Source organism: Haemaphysalis longicornis, unplaced genomic scaffold (assembly GCF_048455015.1).
Source record: "Haemaphysalis longicornis isolate Haplotype H1 unplaced genomic scaffold, Haemaphysalis longicornis Haplotype H1 scaffold_2, whole genome shotgun sequence".
NCBI lineage: Eukaryota > Metazoa > Arthropoda > Arachnida > Ixodida > Ixodidae > Haemaphysalis > Haemaphysalis longicornis.
Window position 1 is genome coordinate 281037033 of NW_027526295.1, and position 20842 is coordinate 281057874.

The window sequence follows — 20842 nt, forward strand, 5'->3', positions numbered from 1 at the left end:
TGCAGGAGAAACAAGTTTATTGGAGCGAACTTGTGCTCCCCTAACAACTCAAAAGAATACAGAGGCGGCGAAGCAGCGGTCAACAAAGTGACTTGCGTCAGCGAGCGTCGCAAAATCGAATGCCCCGGCGTCTGCTCTGCAGGCTTTTTATCTTTCGGCGCGCGTGGTTCTGGAACCGTCGATTCGCATCGAGAACATTGTAGATGCAAGAAGATTATTCCGGGATGTTCACGTTAGATCGGAATGCTCTCCCTATCAGAACAGATAAACAGATAACACATGCGGCACAGAAAGAAAGAATGGAACACGCGCTTCCCTTGGCACGGAGATAACACAGACCGGCGTAGCCGGGCGGTAAAAGCAAAACACAAATAAACAAACCCAATTCATGGTTCGCGGCATTACCCCCCCCCCCCTCTAAGAGTGCATCGACCCGATGCTAACATAAGCGACAGTCCGAAAATGAAAATAAAAGTTCGTCATCGTTCGTAGAAAGGTTTTAAGCGAACCACGTGGACGACTTCGGGCCGCGTACGTCGTCGTGATGTGCCGGAGTCACCATCGGGGATCACTTCGTAGGTAAGTTGGCCAACACGTCGCAGAATGTGGTAGGGTCCGAAATACCGTCGCAGAAGTTTCTCGCTCAGTCCGCGTCGTCGGATGGGAGTCCAAACCCACACACGATCCCCTGGTTGGTACTCGGCGTCTCGGCGTCGGAGGTTGTAGCGGCCGGCATCCACCAGCTGTTGGTCCCTTATACGAACTCGAGCGAGCTGGCGGGCCTCCTCCGCACGTTGAAGGCATCCTTAGACGTCGGCGTTGAGGTCGTCGTCTTCTACATGCGGAAGCATGGCGTCGAGCATCGTAGTCGGTCCTCTTCCGTAGACAAGCTCGAACGGTGTCATCTGCGTAGTTTCCTGCGTCGCTGTATCGTACGCAAACGTGACATACGGGAGGACTTCGTCCCAAGTCTTATGTTCAACGTCGACGTACATGGACAGCATATCCGCAATTGTCTTGTTCAGACGTTCTGTTAGTCCGTTCGTTTGGGGGTGGTACGCCGTCGTTCTTCGGTGATCCGTGTTGCTGTAGCGTAAGATTCCTTGCATCAGCTCCGCGGTAAAGGCCGTTCCGCGGTCCGTGATTAGGACTTCAGGGGCTCCATGTCGCAGCACAACTTGGTTTATAAAGAACTTCGCGACTTCTTGTGCAGTCCCCCGCGGAAGAGCGGCGGTCTCTGCGTAGCGCGTCATGTAGTCTGTCGCTACGACAATCCACTTGTTCTCCGATCGTGACGTCGGGAACGGGCCTAGAAGGTCCATTCCAATCTGTTGAAAGGGCCTCGACGGGACGGTGATCGGTTGTAGAAGTCCGGCGGGTCTTGTCGGCGGCGTTTTTCGCCGCTGGCAATCCCGTCGCTGGGCAGACGTCGGATGTAAGGCGGGGCCAGAAGTACTTCGCCTTAATTTTTGCAATAGTGCGAGCTGTGCCGAGATGTCCGGAAGACGGGTCGTCGTGGGACGCTTTCAAAATTTCGTCACAAAGGTCTGCGGGGATGACAAGTAGATAATTCGTTCTTGTTCCGGGGATGAAATTCTTCTTCACGAGGACGGAGTTTTTGAGGCTGAATGCTGGTAAGTTACGCTTGAACGCTCTAGGCACGACGACGTTTCGTCCTTCGAGGTAGTCTATCATTACTCGCAAGTCGGGGTCGACACGCTGCTGGGTGGCTAGGTCGCTCTCCGTAACAACCCCGAAGAACGCACTGTCTTCATCGGAGTCTTGTGGTGGTGGGTCGACAGGGGCGCGGGACAGGCAGTCGGCGTCGGAGTGTTTCCTGCCGGATTTGTAGACGATTGTAACGTCGAACTCTTGCAGGCGCAAACTCAACCGCCCAAGACGGCCAGAGGGGTCCTTCAAATTGGCGAGCCAACACAGCGCATGGTGGTCTGTTACAACCTTGAACGGTCTGCCATACACGTATGGGCGAAATTTTGAAATGGCCCATATAATAGCCGGGCACTCTTTTTCGGAGGCAGAGTAGTTTTTCTCCTCCTTCGACAGACCACGGCTGGCATAGGCGATTACGTTTTCGCACCCGCTTTGTTTTTGGACAAGGACGGCACCCAAGCCTATATCACTGGCGTCCGTGTGTATTTCCGTTTCGGCGTTTTCGTCGAAATGCGCGAGCACGGGCGGGCTTTACAGGCATTGTTGCAGCTCGCAGAATGCCTTTTCTTGGTCGTGTTCCCAGCTGAAAGCGGTGCTATCTTTCGTAAAGCGCGTGAGCGGCTCTGCAATGCGTTCGAAGTTTGCGACGAAGCGCCGGTAGTATGCGCACAGTCCAAGAAATCTGCGCACGCCCTTCTTATCTTTCGGCCTTGGGAAGTTCGCTATGGCTGAAGTTTTCGCCGGGTCAGGCAGGACTCCCGCGGCGTTGACGACATGGCCCAAAAACTTCAGTTCCTCGTACGCGAAGCGGCACTTTTCAGGTTTCAGCGTTAACCCCGACGTACGGATGGCCTCGACTACAGACTGCAACCTTGCGAGGTGTTCGTCGAAAGTCCGGGAGAATGCCACAACGTCGTCGAGGTATACGAGGCAGGTGAGCCACTTCAGGCCAGCTAGCACAGTGTCCATGACTCTTTGGAACGTTGCTGGCGCCGTGCATAGACCAAACGGCATTACCTTGAACTCGTATAGGCCGTCCGGGGTTATGAATGCAGTCTTCTCTCGATCTCTCTCGTCCACTTCAGTTTGCCAGTAGCCGGTCTTCAGGTCCATCGATGAGAAGTACCTCGCATGGCAGAGGTGGTCGAGGGCGTCGTCGATTCGTGGCAGGGGTTACACATCCTTTTTGGTGATCTTGTTCAATCGCCGGTAGTCAACGCAGAACCTCAGTGTGCCGTCTTTTTTCTTCACGAGTACGACCGGCGTAGCCCACGGACTTTTCGATGGCTGTATAATGTCGTCGTTGAGCATGTCGTCGACTTGAGTCCGGATGGCTTCGCGCTCGTGGGAAGAGACGCGGTACGGTGACTGTCGGGTAGGTCGGGCTCCATCCTCGGTTATTATCCGGTGCTTCGCCAGAGGTGTTTGACGTAACTTTGAGTTCGACGAAAAACACTCGCTGTAGCGACGCAGCAAAGCCAATAACTTGTTCCTTTCTTCTTGCGGTAGCGCCGGATTCACGTCGAAGGGGTGCGGAAGCTTGAAGGTATCGTCGGCTGGGCGTTCAAAGTCGGCGACTGCTATCACGTCACTTGCTTGTTGCGTTTCTTCGACGAACGCAATTGCAGCGCCCTTGTTTAAATGCTGGTACTCCTCGGTGAAATTGGTGACCAAAACGTGGGATTTGCGCTGCTTAAACCGCGCAATGCCTCTTGCGACAGACACACCGCGGTCAAGAAGCAACCTTCGGTCACTCTCCACGATAGCGTCGACGTCGGGAGCAGCACCTTCACAGTAGACGGTCATCATCAAGCTTGCGCGCGGTGGCAGGGTGACGTGATCATCGGCGATCCTTACAGCTGCACGGTGTTCGGGGTTCGATTCCGGCGTCACGGAGTGGTCGGAGGAAAAAGTTATCGACTTCGTCTGCAGATCGATTATTGCGCCGTTGTCCGTCAAAAAGTCCATTCCGAGAATTACGTCGCGGGAGCAGTTGGGCAAAACGACGAACACCGCAGGGTATGTCGTGCCGTCTATGGTGACGCGCGATGTGCACGTTCCACTTGGCGTCACGAGGTGGCCTCCTGCTGTGCGTATGTGCGGACCGTCCCATCTGGTCATAACCTTCTTCAGCTTAGACGCAAATGGTCCGCTCATTACGGAGTAGTCGGCTCCCGTGTCTACGAGGGCGACTACATCAAATCCGTCGATGGACACCTTGACGTCGGATGCCGCCTTCCTCGAGTTCCGGGTGCGTCGGGGCGTCGCATCTCGGCTTGTGCGTGTTGACGGTCGGGCACTGTGCGTCGTCGTTGTCATCGTCTTCTCAGCGGACGTCTCGGTCCGGTCGGGTAGGCGTCGTGGCATATAGCTGTCGTCGTGTACGGGAGTGTCGTCAGGTCTGGGTCGGGTCGTCGGGATGAGGGCATGTTGTGAGTCACTGTCTTCCGCGAGTCGTTGCGTCGTTGGAGGGTTTTCATTTTTCCGCGATCGTGCAACTTTACCTCCAGAAGTTGCTGCTTTTAGTTTCCCCCGCGTGGGCTGGGGGACCTTCCACGGGCGAAGTCAGCATTGCTACGGCGGTTCGGCGATTGGTACGGGTAGGGCGATGGCGAGCGGTTGAAACGGGATGGGCCACGGCTGCTTTCAGATAGATACTCGTCGATCTCACGTGGTCGTTGGCCAGGGAGAGGGCGAGGTGCGTCGACGGAGAAACCACGCAGTCCGAGTCTCTTGTATGGGCAGCGACGGTAGATGTGGTCGGCCTCTCCGCAGTGGTAGCACAGAGGACGATTATCGGGAGTTCGCCACACGTCCGTCTTCCTCGGCGTCTGGTTTCGGGCTACCGGGGGTCGGGCGGGTGACAGTGGGCGGCGGTACGGCGGGGCGTCTTGACGGCGTGTTGGGGCAGGGCGGGGTCGACGAACAGCCGCAGAGTAGGTCATAGCCTCGGGCTCGCGGGGTGCTTCGGATGGCACAGAAGTTCCCGAAGCCTGCTGTTCTTCTTCCCGGATCACGTCGGTCAGTGAAGTGACTTGAGGTTGTGGTGTCGTCATCGGGAAAAGTTTCCGCAGCTCCTCCCTTACCACTGCGCGGATATATGTCGCGTAGTGAGTCGGAGTTAATAGCGCTGGCACCAATCGTCTCCGAAACCAGCGCATTGATTGGGTGGTCGTACTGCCTCGTTTGGATTTCGAGCGTCTTCTCCATCGCGGCGGCCTCAGACGCGAATTCGGACGCGGTCTTGGGGGGGTTGCGAACAAGGCACGCGAAGAGCTCTTGCTTCACACCTCGCATCAGAAACCTTATTTTTCTTTTCCTCCGTCATTCCTGGGTCCGCACGGCGGAAAAGTCGCTTCATTTCCTCGACGAAGATTACGACTCCTTCGTTCGGGTGTTGCGTTCGAGTTTCCAGTGAAATCGCAGCTCGTTCTTTTCTCACCACGGTCGTGAAGGTCTTAAGGAACTCGCTTTTGAATTGCGTCCAGTCGGTCAAGGCGCTCTCGTGGTTTTCAAACCAAGTTCGAGCTGCATCCTCCAAGTAAAAGAAAACATGCCGGAAGGTTTCTTCATCGTCCCACCTGTTGAAGATCCGCACGCGCTCCAGCTTCTCCAACCATTCCTCTGGGTCTTCAGCGGGGGCTCCCCGGAACGATGGCGGTTCCCGGGGCTGCTGCAGCATATGATTGGCGACGTTGTTTCTTGTACCATGGTGTTGGTTGCAGCGTTCCTTCTCTTGGGCCCTTCTGGCATCAAACCGAACTCGGATGGTAAATCTTGCAGGCGGAGGCTGGCTCTTGTTCGAATGGCTTGGCGGCTTCCCGAGGTTGTAGTGGGCATGAAGGGTGCGTACCCAGCACCTCCACCAGATGTCACGAAGCCAAGGACGACGCAGTTGTCTTGCAGGAGAAACAAGTTTATTGGAGCGAACTTGTGCTCCCCTAACAACTCAAAATAATACAGAGGCGGCGAAGCAGCGGTCAACAAAGTGACTTGCGTCAGCGAGCGTCGCAGAATTGAATGCCCCGGCGTCTGCTCTGCAGGCTTTTTATCTTTCGGCGCGCGTGGTTCTGGAACCGTCGATTCGCATCGAGAACATTGTAGATGCGAGAAGATTATTCCGGGGTGTTCACGTTAGATCGGAATGCTCTCCCTATCAGAACAGATAAACAGATAACACATGCGGCACAGAAAGAAAGAATGGAACACGCGCTTCCCTTGGCACGGAGATAACACAGACCGGCGCAGCCGGGCGGTAAAAGCAAAACACAAATAAACAAACCCATTGCATGGTTCGCGGCAATATATATATATATATATATATATATATATATATATATATATATATATATATATATATATATATATATATATACAGAAAGAAATGCGGGCAGTCTACAACGCCAAAGAAGGCATAGGGCGTTGTAGACTATCCGCATTTCTTTCTGTATTTCCTAACGAGCCCCTCATTTCCTAACTATATATATATATATATATATATATATATATATATATATATATATATATATATATATATATATATATATATATATATATATATATATATATATATATATATATATATATATATACTTTGGAGAAGGTAGCGGCCTCAGACCTCTGCCAACGTTTCGACTAGGAGACTTGTCTTTTTCAAGGCATCAAGTCTCCTTGTCGAAACGTTGGCAGAGGTCTGAGGCCGCTACCTTCCCCAAAGTATTACGTATTTCTATCTGGTGACCATCTTCAAAGCCCTCTCATTCCCTATATATATATATATATATATATATATATATATATATATATATATATATATATATATATATATATATATATATATATATATATATATATATATATATATATATATATATATATATATATACCTCACTTTCATTCTCTTGCTACCATGTGTTCGCGACCTACCTCGCCGTCCAACACGCGCTTGTGCACTTTCAAATGCCAAAAAATACACCAACTAGCGCCGCCTTATACCGCAGAGGCGCAGGGAGGAACATGCAGCGTGCATGCAGCGCCGCACAATTGCATGCTTCGTTTAGACCAAAAACCACACACCCTGGCGGCGGAAACGCAGTTTTTTTTTTGTTGATGTTGTTGTTCTGCGTAGTTCCTTTACAACTACCTTCTGCTCTGTAGAGCTCAAAATTTTCGCCGACCAACTGTGCTGGTTTGGCGGGGCTCATCTGTCAAGGTTATGACTGGCGCCACGACGGGACAATTTCACTGCGAATCCCTCTCACCTCTTCCCCTCTTATTCCTTTTATTCGCGGGACGCGCACGTGCTGAGGAGCCGTGTTTCTTCGAGACCGCCTTGCGTTCCGCCCTACCTTTCGGGCTCACATTAGAGCTTCCTTATTTCTCCATCCGCTTGCCTCGGTTGCCGCGCGGCGCGACATACCACGAGATATGACAGCTGCTAGCGCTAACAGAGAATAACGCGGATGCCCCCGCGAGGTTCCTTCCTGAAATTGCTTCTTGTTCCCGGTGGCGAAGCAAAGTAGAATGAGGTGGGGTTCAACGTTCTGAGCAGAGTGTAATGCCGCCTTCAACGGTATGATGCTACGCGGAATACCCCTCACGTCGCCCTCCGCTTCCGCATTTCGTGCTGGGGTCACAACAGAGCTGTAGAACTGTTCAGCAAGGGAAAAACCAAATTGTCTAGAGCTCAGAAGAGGGAAGATGCAGTGTTTCCGCGAGATACACAAGGACAAAAAAAAGTGTTGTAAGTTGTATGCGGACACCCGTACAGGAAGAGAGAACGAAGCAGTAACGAAGAAATAGGGCCACAGGTCGCGGACTTTATTAAAAGGTCGTGAATAAGCAATGCCGCTCAAGAGGATGTTGGTCGTCTTGGTGGTGAAGAAGCGGTCAGTTACAATTGTCGCTTTTCCTTGACCCCGCTCCTGTGAAAATAAACGTGCAAAGTAACAACAGAGCATTGCTAGCAAGCAAACTGGGGAGGGAAGACAACTGCTTTCGAGGTTAACGCCGTAAAAAGCACCGTGGGTGCCTACAGTGGAGGTCTAGTGCACCGAAGAGATTAAATTACGGCTACCTATTTCGCGAACCAAGTTGCCCTCTTTTGATGTGGAATGTATCACCTGTCCGTCGCGAACCTGACGCGGCCCGTACTTTTGCCATTCTTTACGGGAACAGGAAGGCAAAATAAAAGTTCGCTTTCTCAAAAGGGCTGCGTTGTCCTTGTAGCCATGACGCCCATTTTAACGCAAACTTAAAGCAATCAGCCTAGTTAAAAAACTCGATCACACCTACTGCCTTCTTACAAGTTGTGAATGAGACAGCATTATTGTTCGATAGAGCGCCGCTGACTTCTGTGAGTTTTGCGCTGCATGTAATGGTTTAAAGCTCTTTTGCGGAGAGCCTGCAGTGCACTGGCGTAGAGAGCCACTTTCCGGCCAGTGCTGAGCTTGCGGCCACCGATGACGTAGGGGCTTCAGATTCCGTAACGGTACGGCGCGGAATTCCGCACAGAGCGGCGTGCTTCTCTGGGGATTCTTACGGCGCCGGGTGCTTCCGGTTTGTCTGCTCTATGGACATGTAACCCTGTTGAGTACTTCTCGCATGAAACGAAATATCCTGACCGTAAGTGTTGGCCAATCATCTCACTACCTTTGGGCTATCTCCCTCGTTTGGCTCAACGTTAGGCATAGCTCGAACGCCGAGCCTGGTTACGTGCCAAGAAGCGTCAAACTCACCGTGCATCAAGGTGCGGGTACCTGTTAACGTCTTTAGACCCCAGAAGGTATCTTTAGGCTTAATGTTAGGAAAATACTGAGAAAGCGTTGGCCAATAATCTTTTGCAGACACAGGGGCCCTTTATCTGCTGCACATGCCGGACACTGTTCTTTTTTAACTGATGGGCAATTTAATCTTTTACTGTTATGAAAAAAAATACAGATAAACTACTGGAGATTCGCCAGCCACTTTCTTGTCCCATATGACCTTACAGCCACCATATGCGCGGTTAGCGGCCCCTAACTGAAACTGCTGCCAAAAAAGCATGATTGGAATTATAGTGGCGCCTTTAGCTCCGTTGAATCGCACCCCTTGAAGGCCAAGACGTAGTTACACACTGATAACTGTTTTAGGGTTTCCCTTGTTACTTCAGTGATGATGGTGTGTAGCGCGAAACTTCACATTCTGCCAACATTTCTCACCGTTCTTGGTGAAAACAGGGTGTGCGAGATTTCGGCGCACGTTTAAGATCCCCAGGTGGTCGAAATTATTCCGGAGCCCTCCCCTATGGCGCGCCTCATCGCCTGTGTAGCTTTGGCGCTTCAAACCCCACAATCAATAATCAATCAATCAACCTGGGTGAAAACAGCATACTTCAGGGCCGCACTGGAGTGGAGGAGCTACACACGGCTAACTCTTTCACCTAAAACTACCTGGTAATTTTTTAAATGCGGAGCATTTCTTAGGCTCGCCTGGTCCTGCGTCGTTGATGGCGGCGCCGTCCACACGCTCACTGCGCGTGCGCAACTCTCCTCCTTACACCCACAGCTCCGCGATACTACACTATAAAAAAAAGAAATAGTTAGCGGCGCCCGGTTTCGATCCCACGACTCTCTGGCCACAACGGGAGGTACGCAGTGCTCTTCCCACTACGCTACAAATCCGGGACAGGAGCGCCTTATGTCCTTGACTCATTCAAACTACGTCAAGAAGCTACTGATACAACGAAGGCACGCGAAGCTGAACGTCAACGGAAACGACGAACTGAAAACTTTAGAGGGGGATGCTGAATTTCCTGTGGGAAAGCTGTGGCGGGAAGCGCCACGCGCCTTGCAGCTCAACCAGCCCCGTCCGCAGCGCCTCTGGTGCTGATTGTGGCAGGATGCCTCTAGGGATTGGCCAACCAAAGAATCCATCACGAGATAGGTTCGCGTTCAACCACCGTCGTCATCTTCCCGTAGGGGAACCGCCGAACAAGAAGAAGAACGAGAAGACAAAGCTGCGAAGAGGAGGGCGTGTTCATTGCTCTCAGCCGGTGTACCAATGTCAACAAACTTTACCTCACAAAAGCTGACGGAGACTACCGATTCTACCACAGAGACAACATCGACAAGAACATGATGGACGAGTTTCGGCGCCTCGAGAACCACCGCCTACTCACTGTAACACAACAGCACTTGCGTGCCTTTGCCACCGGTGTGGATTCAGACGCGGAATTCCCTCTGGCGCTAGTAAAAACCAGATCACTCAACATAAGGGCAACACAATGGAACCACACGGAACCGCCACGATGCTTCGCATCCTCATCAGGGTTCCCCACGGGAAGATGGTGTAATTTTTTTTCCTTATCGTCTCTTTAAATGTCACCTAAAACAACCTTAAAACTTTTCTTGTGGTTTTTAATGAATACAGCGACATTACCCATGCTTCTCTTAACACCAAACAGTCTTCACGCCTCGAGCAATTCCGCCATGCACGTATTCCTTGGTGAAACCATCCCACATTTACGGCACTTAGTGACGGCAATCCTGTGGGCGGCCGCGCTCAGGCGAAGGCACTGCTTGAACAGAAAAGCGGAATTCTGCCTCGCTTCAGCGAAGCGCTATAAGTCGAACTCATTTTATGGAAAAAAAAATTGCTCGGAGTCTTTAAGTCTGCTTACGTACTTTGAAGCCAAAAGCCTAACCTACCATTGTGACGGATGCCTTTTATAAATACGACCGACCGTCGACGCAGCAGTCAAGCCATTTTGCCGCCCTTAATGCACCTTAATCCCACCTTAACTCAACCTAACACGTGTTGTTGCGTGTGACTGTTTATTCATCAATTGACATGTCCCAGGCTAACCGTCGTTCCCCCTCTAGCCGGGTACCGAGTTAGTGCAGTGGTGACATTCTCAGCTCCTATTTTGGGGAACTTATTTTAAACTTTGCACAACAGTAATCCCTCGTTAACTTGAACTCGTATAGCTCAAAATATCGGTTAAGTCTTAACTGTTTTTTTTTTTTTTTGCTGTGCATTCACGTCCCATAGGTGTTATGTATTTACCACCTTTTATCTCGAAACGTTTTTTCGGAGGACCACGGTAACTCGAAATGTGGACAGAAAGGACACAAGGCAAAGTCGTCCGCTGATAAGTTCTCCGTTCGAACGTTCAGCTCCCACCGCGGGTAGAACGCGGTCGGGAACGGGGAATTTACGCGGAGTACCCGCTGTACAGATGTCTCCGTTTACCGGAATGCTGTCCGACGCCTACATCGTTGCGACAGCTATGGACAACACAGTTGGCCATGCGGACGTCGATTAGCCTGAGAAGTGCCTACAGCGGCAGAAACAAGAAACACGCTGCGCTTGCTCGAAACAAGGTGGAATGTATACCGATGGCGACCAACAATTAATGCGATGCGTTAAACAGCTCGAAAACGCTTTCCTGGGGCCAGATGCCAATGCGAAACAGGCAAGCGTCACGCAGTTTATTTTTCCCCAATGATAAAAATTTTGTTTCTCCTGCGAAATATTTTGCCTTTATCACAAAAGCGCCCTGGTGCAGTGGAGCTTTTGTTACCAGCGGTAGCTCTTATTTCAGTGACCTGGCCAGAAATTTTTGACATTTCGCTTAACTCGAAACACCGGTTACCTCGAAATTTTTAGCGGATTTTACGACTTCAGGTTATCGAGTGATTACTGTATGCTTATCATTCACTTTACAGTGGTAGCCATCTTGGTACCATTCGTGTTGACGCTGAAGACGATGGCGGCTACTTTTCGTGTTTGATCAGAAATATGAGGCTCCCACCAAGAAAAAGAAAAGGAAACATCAGTTAGCTCCGACAGCCACCATGGTCTTGCCGTTCTGACACACCGGGAAAAGCCCATACGATCGCATATTGTTTACATCGGTCCCAAAGTTACGTCGAATAGTTATCTTTCGAAGAGATGACATGCCGCCACGTGAGGAATGCGCAGGTTGCGAGAGAGTCGCCGCTATCCCTGATGATCTGATTCAGGGAGTCGTAAATGCTCTGGTACCACAAACCTTGCCCGGCCAGCATAGAAACGAAAATGTCCCTGTGTCGAGATTTCAACGGACGTTAAAAATCCCCGCGCAGCTTAACTATTCCGCATGCCGCCACTACTGCGCATCTTACAGCCTAGGTGTGCTTCGTCGCTTAAAACCCCCCTAGAGACGGTAAAAAAAGAAAATGCGCCCGCAAGAAAGAATTTGATAAAATGTGGACGAATATTCTGAAGTTTGAGATTTCGCCGTTCCTATTAGCATTGCCGCGAAATATAAAATGAAACAGCCGAAGTAAGCAAAAGTGCACAAGCATTGGCTAGCTGCTTCACACTGTTTATCTCTCTGCCTTTTTGTAATTTTGCACCTGTCTTTTTGCATATAATAGCCTTGGGAAAAGTAGAACTCCCGCTTCTTTATTTATAGTCTTGGACCAACCTAGAACTTTCTAGACGGCAATGGGCTACGATGGGCGTGGTCTCTCCAGAACAACAACGACAACAAAAAACCGCGCCGGCAGACAAAATGGTTTAAGGGGCCATGAAGACAAAATACACGTTTGTTTTATTCAAAAGATGTTGTGTTTTGTACTGCCCCCAGCGCTTCTCTGGATACAAACGATGCTTTATTCACTGAGCAATTATTCAATCTAGGTTAAAATTTTGATTTTTCCGCGAAATAGTGTGTTTTCGTGGTCCGCAATGACATTACAGGAACCGAACGCTGTGCACCGGTGGAGAAGCCTTGTTTGTCGTTAGTGAGCCTAGATGGCGCCACCGTCCGCTGGAAACCGTTTTCTGCCTTTGGTTTGTTTTTGACCGCAGTTAAACCTGGTTTGTTTTTTTCTGTGAGAAAATAATCGTTTCGGGAAACATAGTGCTCGCTCGACAAATATGGTCATGTAAGACACCGTTTCTTGCGTCATTCGGCCAGTGTCGTGTGAGACAACCCCAAAGCCCTGCAGTGCTGTGCAGATAAACCAAGCATAGTGCACGCAGTACCAACAGCAGTACGCATCAGTACTTCTATGTTTACGTGTGCTTTCGTCGCTTCCACTGTTTGTCCCACCATCTTGCTGCTTTAAAAAGAAGGTGCCCTAAATTTAAGAGCAAACAGCTCGTTCGGCAAGTAGTAAGCTCTGCCTAATTTGCGTTTGCTTTTGCAACCCTCCGCCAATCTCAGAGCTGGCTGGCTGGTATGACATCATAGGTTCTGTTGCGTGAAATGAGCTTAACAAATTCCTAACTATATAGCTTATTTGATCGAAGTTTACGTTAAAAGTGGTGTCAGTTCGATTCTAACGAGGTAATCTTTTGAATGAACCAAACTTTTGTTTTTTCTTCATGGCGCCTTTAAGGGCGTTAAAAATAACGACATTAAATCAGATGAACAAAAGATAGCCAAAAACTAAAGGTAGACATGACAGCGCTCGAAATGTACGTCTGGTCTTGTACGCTTTTGCTTTGGTCTTCGCGTTGTACGAGCAGTTAACGTACGCAGCGACACACGCCAAGCGGCATGGCAAAACACGGCAATGTGCGGAACATTTTTATAGTTTTGCGCCTGCGGACTTCACCCGCACTCGCGGCGCCACTTGTGCGAGGAACTATAAAAAAGTTTCCGTCATTCGAATTGGAGTAAACACGGGAGAAAAACGTTTATTTTATTTTCTCCCAGGCGCAGTCGCATTTTAATGGCATGGCCCGGAAAAAAAATATAACTGACCAACGTGGCCAATCGGGAATATGACGAAAAGTAGACATGTGGTCGCTCCTGCGGAGATTGAGTCTTGTTAAATTACCATAACAATTTCTTCAACGCCACGTGCGCTTGACATCAGAACGCCACGTGCGCTTGACATCAGACCTCGGACAAATCGAAAATGGCCGCCCGCTTGTGCTCAGAGTTCGCAAAAAAAAAAAAAAAAAGGACAAGAGAACAGAAAAGATCGGTCCGCGGAAAACTTGCCAGGCTGTTCGCTTTTGGGATGCAAAATGTCCCCGGCGTACAAGGTGCAGACGTGTTGAACAATTGCTTTTCTTGCCGTGACGTGTTGCAGCGTGGACACAACATTCAGGACATGATGTTCGTCGCACGGTCCAAGCACCTCCATGCGTTTAGTTTCTTTCTTACTTTTCATTGCAGGCCGCGTCCGGGCTACTTGACTTGCTGGTGTGACTTTATTAGATGCGGACGTGTACGGCTGACGTTCGCTTTTGCAGCGTGAAGCACCGCAGGAAGTCCGGCAGGGAGAGACCGGACTGGCGACCACGAAGAAAAGTTACTGCGATGATGGGTTCCATCGGTGTAGCGAGATGTCAGCAGAATAATTTGCGGCATTTTGGTGCACCCTTCTTTTACAGCAACGTAGAAAAAAAAGATAAAAAAGCGATGCATGAATCGCACGATGCTTACTGAATATTTCTCACGCGACGCTTTGTGTGTTCGTTGCCTTTGCCAAAAAATCTTGCAGCGCATCCATCAGACAAAAGAATAATAAACTTGAGTAGGAGTACAACGATTTATTTTAGTAGTGTTCACGAGACAAATGGCTGTTTTCTGAATCTGCCCTCCACTCCATGTGTTTCATCGGCTCGGTTGAGCGGAGGAAACCGCAATGCATTCACGTGTGAAAATCGCTCACAAGAATCTCCGCGACTGTAGGCTTGAGTGGAGGAGGAGTTGAGTATAAGGGGGATAGTATTACGAGCACGACTTTTGTACTCGCTAGTGAAAGTAAATACCAATAATGGCTACCTTCGCAGCACCTTTATTTTTAGCCAGACGAAGTTGGGGAAAGTTCACTTGGTACTAGATAGCTTGACCAATTTTTTGTGCAATATTTTTTCTTGTCTAATCCACGCTGTGACCTAAAAAATCTCAAACATCGCGAAAGGATCACTCGGTAGCGCAAAGGGCGCGAGGTCTTGTCTTGAAATGCGAAGGTTTCCTGCTAAATCATAAAATCATCGCACGTGTATCTGCGATGTCTAACTACAATCTGCGATGTTAACGGGCAGTATGCCGTTGTCATTCGAAAGTACACTTGATTGTTATAGGTAACGAGGAGAGTCTTCCTTACACTCTTCGTTGTCGTCATCGCAGGTGGCCTGGATGTTCGTGGAGAAGTTCACCCTGCTGACGCTGGCCAAGAGCGTGATCACGCACAACTCGCGCTTCAAGGTGACACACAACGGCCACCGCACTTGGCACCTGCACATCCACGACGTGCAGGAACGGGACCGGGGCGCCTACATGTGCCAAATCAACACGTCGCCCATGAAGTCCCAGGTCGGCTACCTCAACGTCGTCGGTGAGCGCCCCTGAAAACGACCTCTACCCTTGGACAGTCAGCTGAGAAGGAATGGCGGCGCCGTATGTTCCGCCGCTCAACCCGGCCGTGTGCTGACCATTCACTGACAATCAGCTTCTTCGCCCCATTCCACTGCATTCTCTCGGGGGTGGCTCAATCATTCGCGCGGACACAACATGACTGGGAGTGCAACTACGGCTAGTTTTGTTGTGCGTCGAAGATAAGTCACACCTTGATTTGATTAAGCCACCTGTACGGTAGTCTGTAGCCTTGAAAAAAAAAACAGAAACAAATTCAGTGTTAAAACAGCCTGTCAACGACCCATCTAGTGCTGCTTGCATCGTCGCGGGAAGGGCAGGGCAAGTATTTCTGCAAGTGATTGGTGAAATGGCGGTGCAATAGAGAAAAAACACTTTTGTTTGCCACATTCAATAAAAAAACCCACCCGAAATAGACCATAAATTAGGCGAATATGGTCGGGCAGTTGGTGGTGACCAGTTTTAATCAAGAAATCTTGAAGATATTGACGCATTAATGCAGTATGCGAAATCTTTCAAAACTTTTATTGTCAGGAGGTTTATAGGGGCAAATGACCAGATATCTAGGGCGCCCATAGCAGGAATCCGAGAGGTCCTCCAACTGCTTTGAAATGCGACCGCCATACGTTCGCTTAAAGTGCCCAGCCGGTTCGCAGGTCACCGGGACTGAGCACATGATGATGATGCGCGGCCCGGTCCTAAGGTTACCCTAAATACGCAAGCTCTCTTTTGTTGCTTACGAAAACGTGCAATCACCATGCCGGAAGTTAAGATGGCACACCTCTCACAACTGGGGCGCTTCCAGGTTTTCCATGCGTTGTTTTATGTACTAAACGTTCTCTGCATCCGTATGCCGGGGTACACATTTAGCTCAAGCTTGAAATAGCGCTGCTAGGTTTCTCGATGAATAGTGGCATAGCAGCCACTCCTAAACTATTGGATCGCTAAGTATTTTGCGAGTACAGTCATATGTAAACTTTCTTTGTGCCGGAGCTCTGCAATCTACTGTATCAGCACAATACGTTATTGGCAGCTCAGTGGCTAACTCAGTAGTGCATAGGTGGCTTGTGGTACATAATAACGAGTGCTTAAAGCGGCTTTAAGGGAAAAATGGCGACACCAAAAAAAAAAAAAAAAGGCGAAGTAAAAAAATCGGCGCAAAAAGAGGCCAGTTCACCCAGTTAGGCTCCGCATATAAAAAAGGAAACCGTACGAGTCCACTGCTAGCACCGTGTGTGCATCTTTTCCTTTGGCTCAGACGGTAGCCGATATTGGGCGATTCACGCCCGCTAACGAAGCCCGCCTTGTTCTCGCCGCTGCCACGCAGTGCCGCCGAAGATCGACGAAGAGAACACCAGCTCGGACACCGAGGTCCGGGAGGGTGGCGAAGCGGCGCTCAAGTGCATCGCCAAAGGAACGCCGGAACCGGAAATCACGTGGAGAAGAGAGGACGACCAGGAAATCGCGTTCGGCCGCGAGAAAGGTCAGTGACCTGAGCATGCTTGCTTCGAATGCACAGCCCATGCCCGCCAGTAGCCACTAGGAGTCTTACCGACCGACTTCATGGCTCTGTAGTGATCTGCTGGTCTACTCTTTCCGAAAGGTGACGCTACTCCTAGCATTGCCCGGTAAGGAATCGTAACACGTGCCTCCCAACAAAAAAAATAAGTGGGTGGGGGGGGGGGGGGGGGGAGGGGGGAGAAGTACTGCTGGAGGATACATTATTCTAGGTACAACTATATTTGCAAAAATAGACATTGCAGGAAAATCCTCATTGCCTTTTCGACTTCTTTCCGGCTTTTCTCGTTCACGTACTACTTGTTTCATCAAATATCTCCGCCCACGTAACGGACTGTCTGCCCTCTACGGGATCGCGACCGGCTGTTCTTGGGCGCCAGGGCCTCCGGAAACTAACCTTCCCCCGTCTGCCTCAATGTTGCCTGTCTTCACGTAGTAGCTTAATAATCTCACTTTTAAAATGAACTACAGTCGACTCTCGATAGTTCGAAGTTGCCTAATTGAAATTTTCGGTTACCTGGAAGTGATGTCCGTTCCCGGCAATTTTACATTGAAGTTTTAGGATAGAAAACATTGCTCGGTAATTCGAAGCTAAAACCCAATATATCGGCTAATTGGAAGTTATTTCAGATAAAAAGTATCAAGGTGACCATCATGTCGCGATAAAATTCGAAAATTTGAAGCACCACAACACCCCCGTGCTCTGCACTATGTCAACACCATCGCAACTGAGCCACCGCATAGTCGCTAAGCGGCAGGCCTGCTGAGAAGCGCGCCAGTGTACACCTCTCTTTTTTCAGGTCCTCAAAACTTCTTTGTTGCGCACAGCTCCGTATGAGCGGTTTGCGCAGTGTACGCTTCAGTCTTCGAATTTAGCTATAAGTCAGAACTATCAAGGCAAACTGTGTCGTACGATCGAACTGCCGACGAAAGTAGACATTCTGAACAAAATCAAGAAGGGAGTCGTCTTGCTTACTAATGACGGCGCTATTATTGTGCGTTCTATTTAAATGTAAGTTTCGTTAAATCGAGGATTTTTGCGGTCCCCGTGGAATTCGTAGTAACGGGAGTCATCTTTACATCATTGGCGGGGTGTCCCTTGTATCCCGTCGGCATAAGATTAAACCAGCCCGCCGGAGCAACGAGTCACACTTTTTTATGGTTGGTTGTAGGCGTCATACCTCTGCCTGAAGCCTGAGCCAGTCATCCCGCCCAACCATGTGCTCCGCGTTCACGTGGACGGTCACGTGGTCAAAGAAGGATGGGGATTCCGGGCGAGTGCTAAGGCTTCCCTTGGCGATGGGCATAAGGAGGCAAGGATGGAACAATGGAGATGGCATGCATTCGCTTGGATAAGTTTTCCGCGTAAATAAGAATAGTTTCTACAAATGGGAAGCACTGAAGGCTGAGAAACCTTCTGCGTGCACCGAATAACCTTCGTAGCTATACTGTCTTTTACTCGACAACTTGCGAACATTTGTTTTGTTAATAAATAAAGAACGCAACTTGCCTTTCATATACTTTTCATTTTATTGTTATGTAAAAGAACACGTCCCCCTTCCGATATCCATCCGGAGTACAAACACGGCGTAAAAACCACCAAGTATGCAAAGCCGGAGACCAGTTTGCAGTCGTTTGGTAGCTTACAGCAACGATCTCCCGCTCTTGCTGCCTGCCACGGTGGCAGACATTGCTGGAAGTAAGAGGCCTCCGTACCTCGGGCGTTTTGATACGCCAATGCAAACATCATGGACAAAGACGAAAGCGAATAGTTTAACATGACGGAACCTTGAAGCGTTAGGACACAGGGACAAGCGCGTGGGACACACAAGGCGCTACTTCCAACAGTTTTAATAGCAGACGAAAACACATATATATACACATGACCACTGGCCCACGTCATAATACAATCTTACACGTCACACTCCATTGTATTATGACATGTATTATTGTATTATGTGTAAGATTGTATTATGTGCAAGATTGTGTAAGATTGTGTAAGATCGTGTAAGATTGTATTACGACGTGGGCCAGTGGTCATGTGTATATATATATGTGTTTTCATCTGCTATTAAAACTGTTGGAAGTAGCGCCTTGTGTGTCCCACTCGCTTGTCCCTGTGTCCTAGCGCTTCAAGGTTCCGTCATGTCATACCAACAGGCCCAAAGCAGCACCCTCGAATAGTTTACGGTGACAGCCGTAGATAAAAAGGTAATTGTTTCCGTGCCCGTTCCAAACATTTGGCATGCCTGCCCCGGCGTGCTGTACTTGCATGCCTACTTGACACAGTGCCATGTAAACGGCGTTCTCGCTTGCTAGCGTGCCAGATGTTTGGCTGGACAGCGTGCCGGCTTCTCGTAACGGTTCTCTGTGCCCGCAACGGGTTTCCCTAATGTATTAAGAAGGTTCTAATTGGTTGTTAAGGGTGGCTCTACTAAGATCACCAAGCTTGCTTTACCTGTGTACTTTGGTGTAATTCCACAAGCAATTTTACAGCGAAGCTATACATGGCTGTAATAGCAGAATTTTTCGAGTTTTTGAACGATAGCACGCTGATGTCACAGATCGGCCTAGAGTTAAGGAGGCACCATGGTGGGAATGCCCCCTCCCCCTATTATGACCCCGGAAGAGCAACGGGCACGGGGCACTCCATTCGTATTCTGGCGATGCTACGGTAACTCCACGCATGGTTAGGGCTCCCGGGAGAGCTGCGTGCCTATGACGAGCGCCGGAGGGAACAGGAGGGGCATCGTAATCGATGGGGTGCTATGTGAAAAGCGACCAGGGAATCGAGCCGCAAGTGTGATACACTCCAAGGGTAGTCGTCAGTCACTTAAACGTGGGCATGTATCTACAAGCCACAGAAGGAGTGGTTCTTTCGGTTCTCGTAATAAGAGTTCCAACTAGTGGGTAATTATTCACATCCACCAAACAATGTACATAAGTCACTAATCTTTCCCAAAAAACCATAAACCCTTGACTCACAATACGTCGGTGACTCTGACCATGGCGGTGTTTGGGCCATACAAACTAAAGGTTTAATTGTGGTACCCACTGCGTATTTATCTCCAGGCACACCCAAGTCTAATATCTAAAAGTATATGACGACGACGCATTTTGCATAGGTTAGCCGTGATGACCCCTTCATCCCGTTCAAGACCCTGGTGATCATAGTTGGAGTCTTCAATGCGGTTATTTCGAAATCAAGCAAGAAAATGTTTGCTCGGAGCTAGAAGACAATTGCTTGAAGTGCTGCACCTAACCCAGTCCCTCTTTTACTCAACAACCGTCACGTACAGGTGCAACTAGGGCCAAGAATCTGTCTGAGATGGTAGCCGGGCCATTCAACATATATCACAGTAATCACAACGCTATGGTTACCACCGCTACCAAGTTATAAACACATTTAACGTTGTCTTACCCTCTGCCACGTGCCACGGCTTCGCTCGTCATCCACTTGCACAGAAGGGAGTGGAATGGCGCCTCACGTTCAGCCACCAGTATACGGTTCAAATGACGCTGTCGGTTTGGTAAGTAAGGTGTTCGAGCTGCAGTCTTTCTTCTTTAAAACATGCGCTTAACAGCGCTGTCAGCCACGCAAGTTTCACATATGCCGTCCTTTATCACGCTGTTCTCTTTAAAATAATGATAATATAAGCTTCTCCAATCATCACTATCCAGTCTTCTCAATTTGTGGCGCAACGTGTCATAGTGGAAAAATTTGTGTGCAGGGGGTAAGATTCCACTTTCATGCTTTCACACCGTGTGCGCTAATAAACAACTGCTGCTGCGGAGAATGTAATATTTGTATTCTCGGCGCGGCATTCCACAGATAAAGGCCAATGTAATTTTACACTTCCGTCGTGTTGACTTCTGTCATATTAAGGTAGACTTGTAGTAAAGACGTTCACACCTAGCCCCAAGTTGCCTTTCGTAAACACTTCAGCAGCAAAGAAGGCTGAGGACACTACACAATTCTCCCGAAAAAAATGTCATTTTCCCGTAAAGAAATCTTGTTCGGGACAAGGTTTTCCAGCTTTACAAAGCGGAAATAACTTTCGGTGATTGAGGAAGGCCATAGTTCTCTGTCGCTAACGAAGGAAACACTAAAGCTCGGAGGAAAGCAGCGAGTCAAAATGAAAAGCGAGCATTAGTCGACCGGGTAACAAAAGATGACGAAGGAACCATAATTTGTACGCTTCCAAACCACACGCCGGCCACAAAATGTACGGACAATCAATTTCTCTCCTCTTCTTTGCTGGCTTGGCCACACGCGGCTTTTCAGAAATA

The 20842-nt window shown here is 49.3% G+C and overlaps 1 protein-coding gene across 2 annotated transcripts in view; it reads left to right on the forward strand.

The window, feature by feature from the left end:
* The window catches only part of LOC144170763 (lachesin-like), a 122872-nt gene that overhangs the window by 66356 nt on the left and 35674 nt on the right, over window positions 1-20842 (forward strand). Inside the window, exons 1-3 of one of the 2 annotated variants that reach the window (XM_077700751.1) lie at window positions 486-579; window positions 14789-14996; window positions 16362-16517. In XM_077700751.1, the coding sequence (XP_077556877.1) occupies window positions 14798-14996; window positions 16362-16517 (355 nt within the window). In that variant the 5' untranslated portion in view covers window positions 486-579; window positions 14789-14797. Of the gene's footprint in view, window positions 1-485; window positions 580-14788; window positions 14997-16361; window positions 16518-20842 lie in introns of those variants that run through there. The other variant, XM_077700749.1, reaches the window with a different exon arrangement.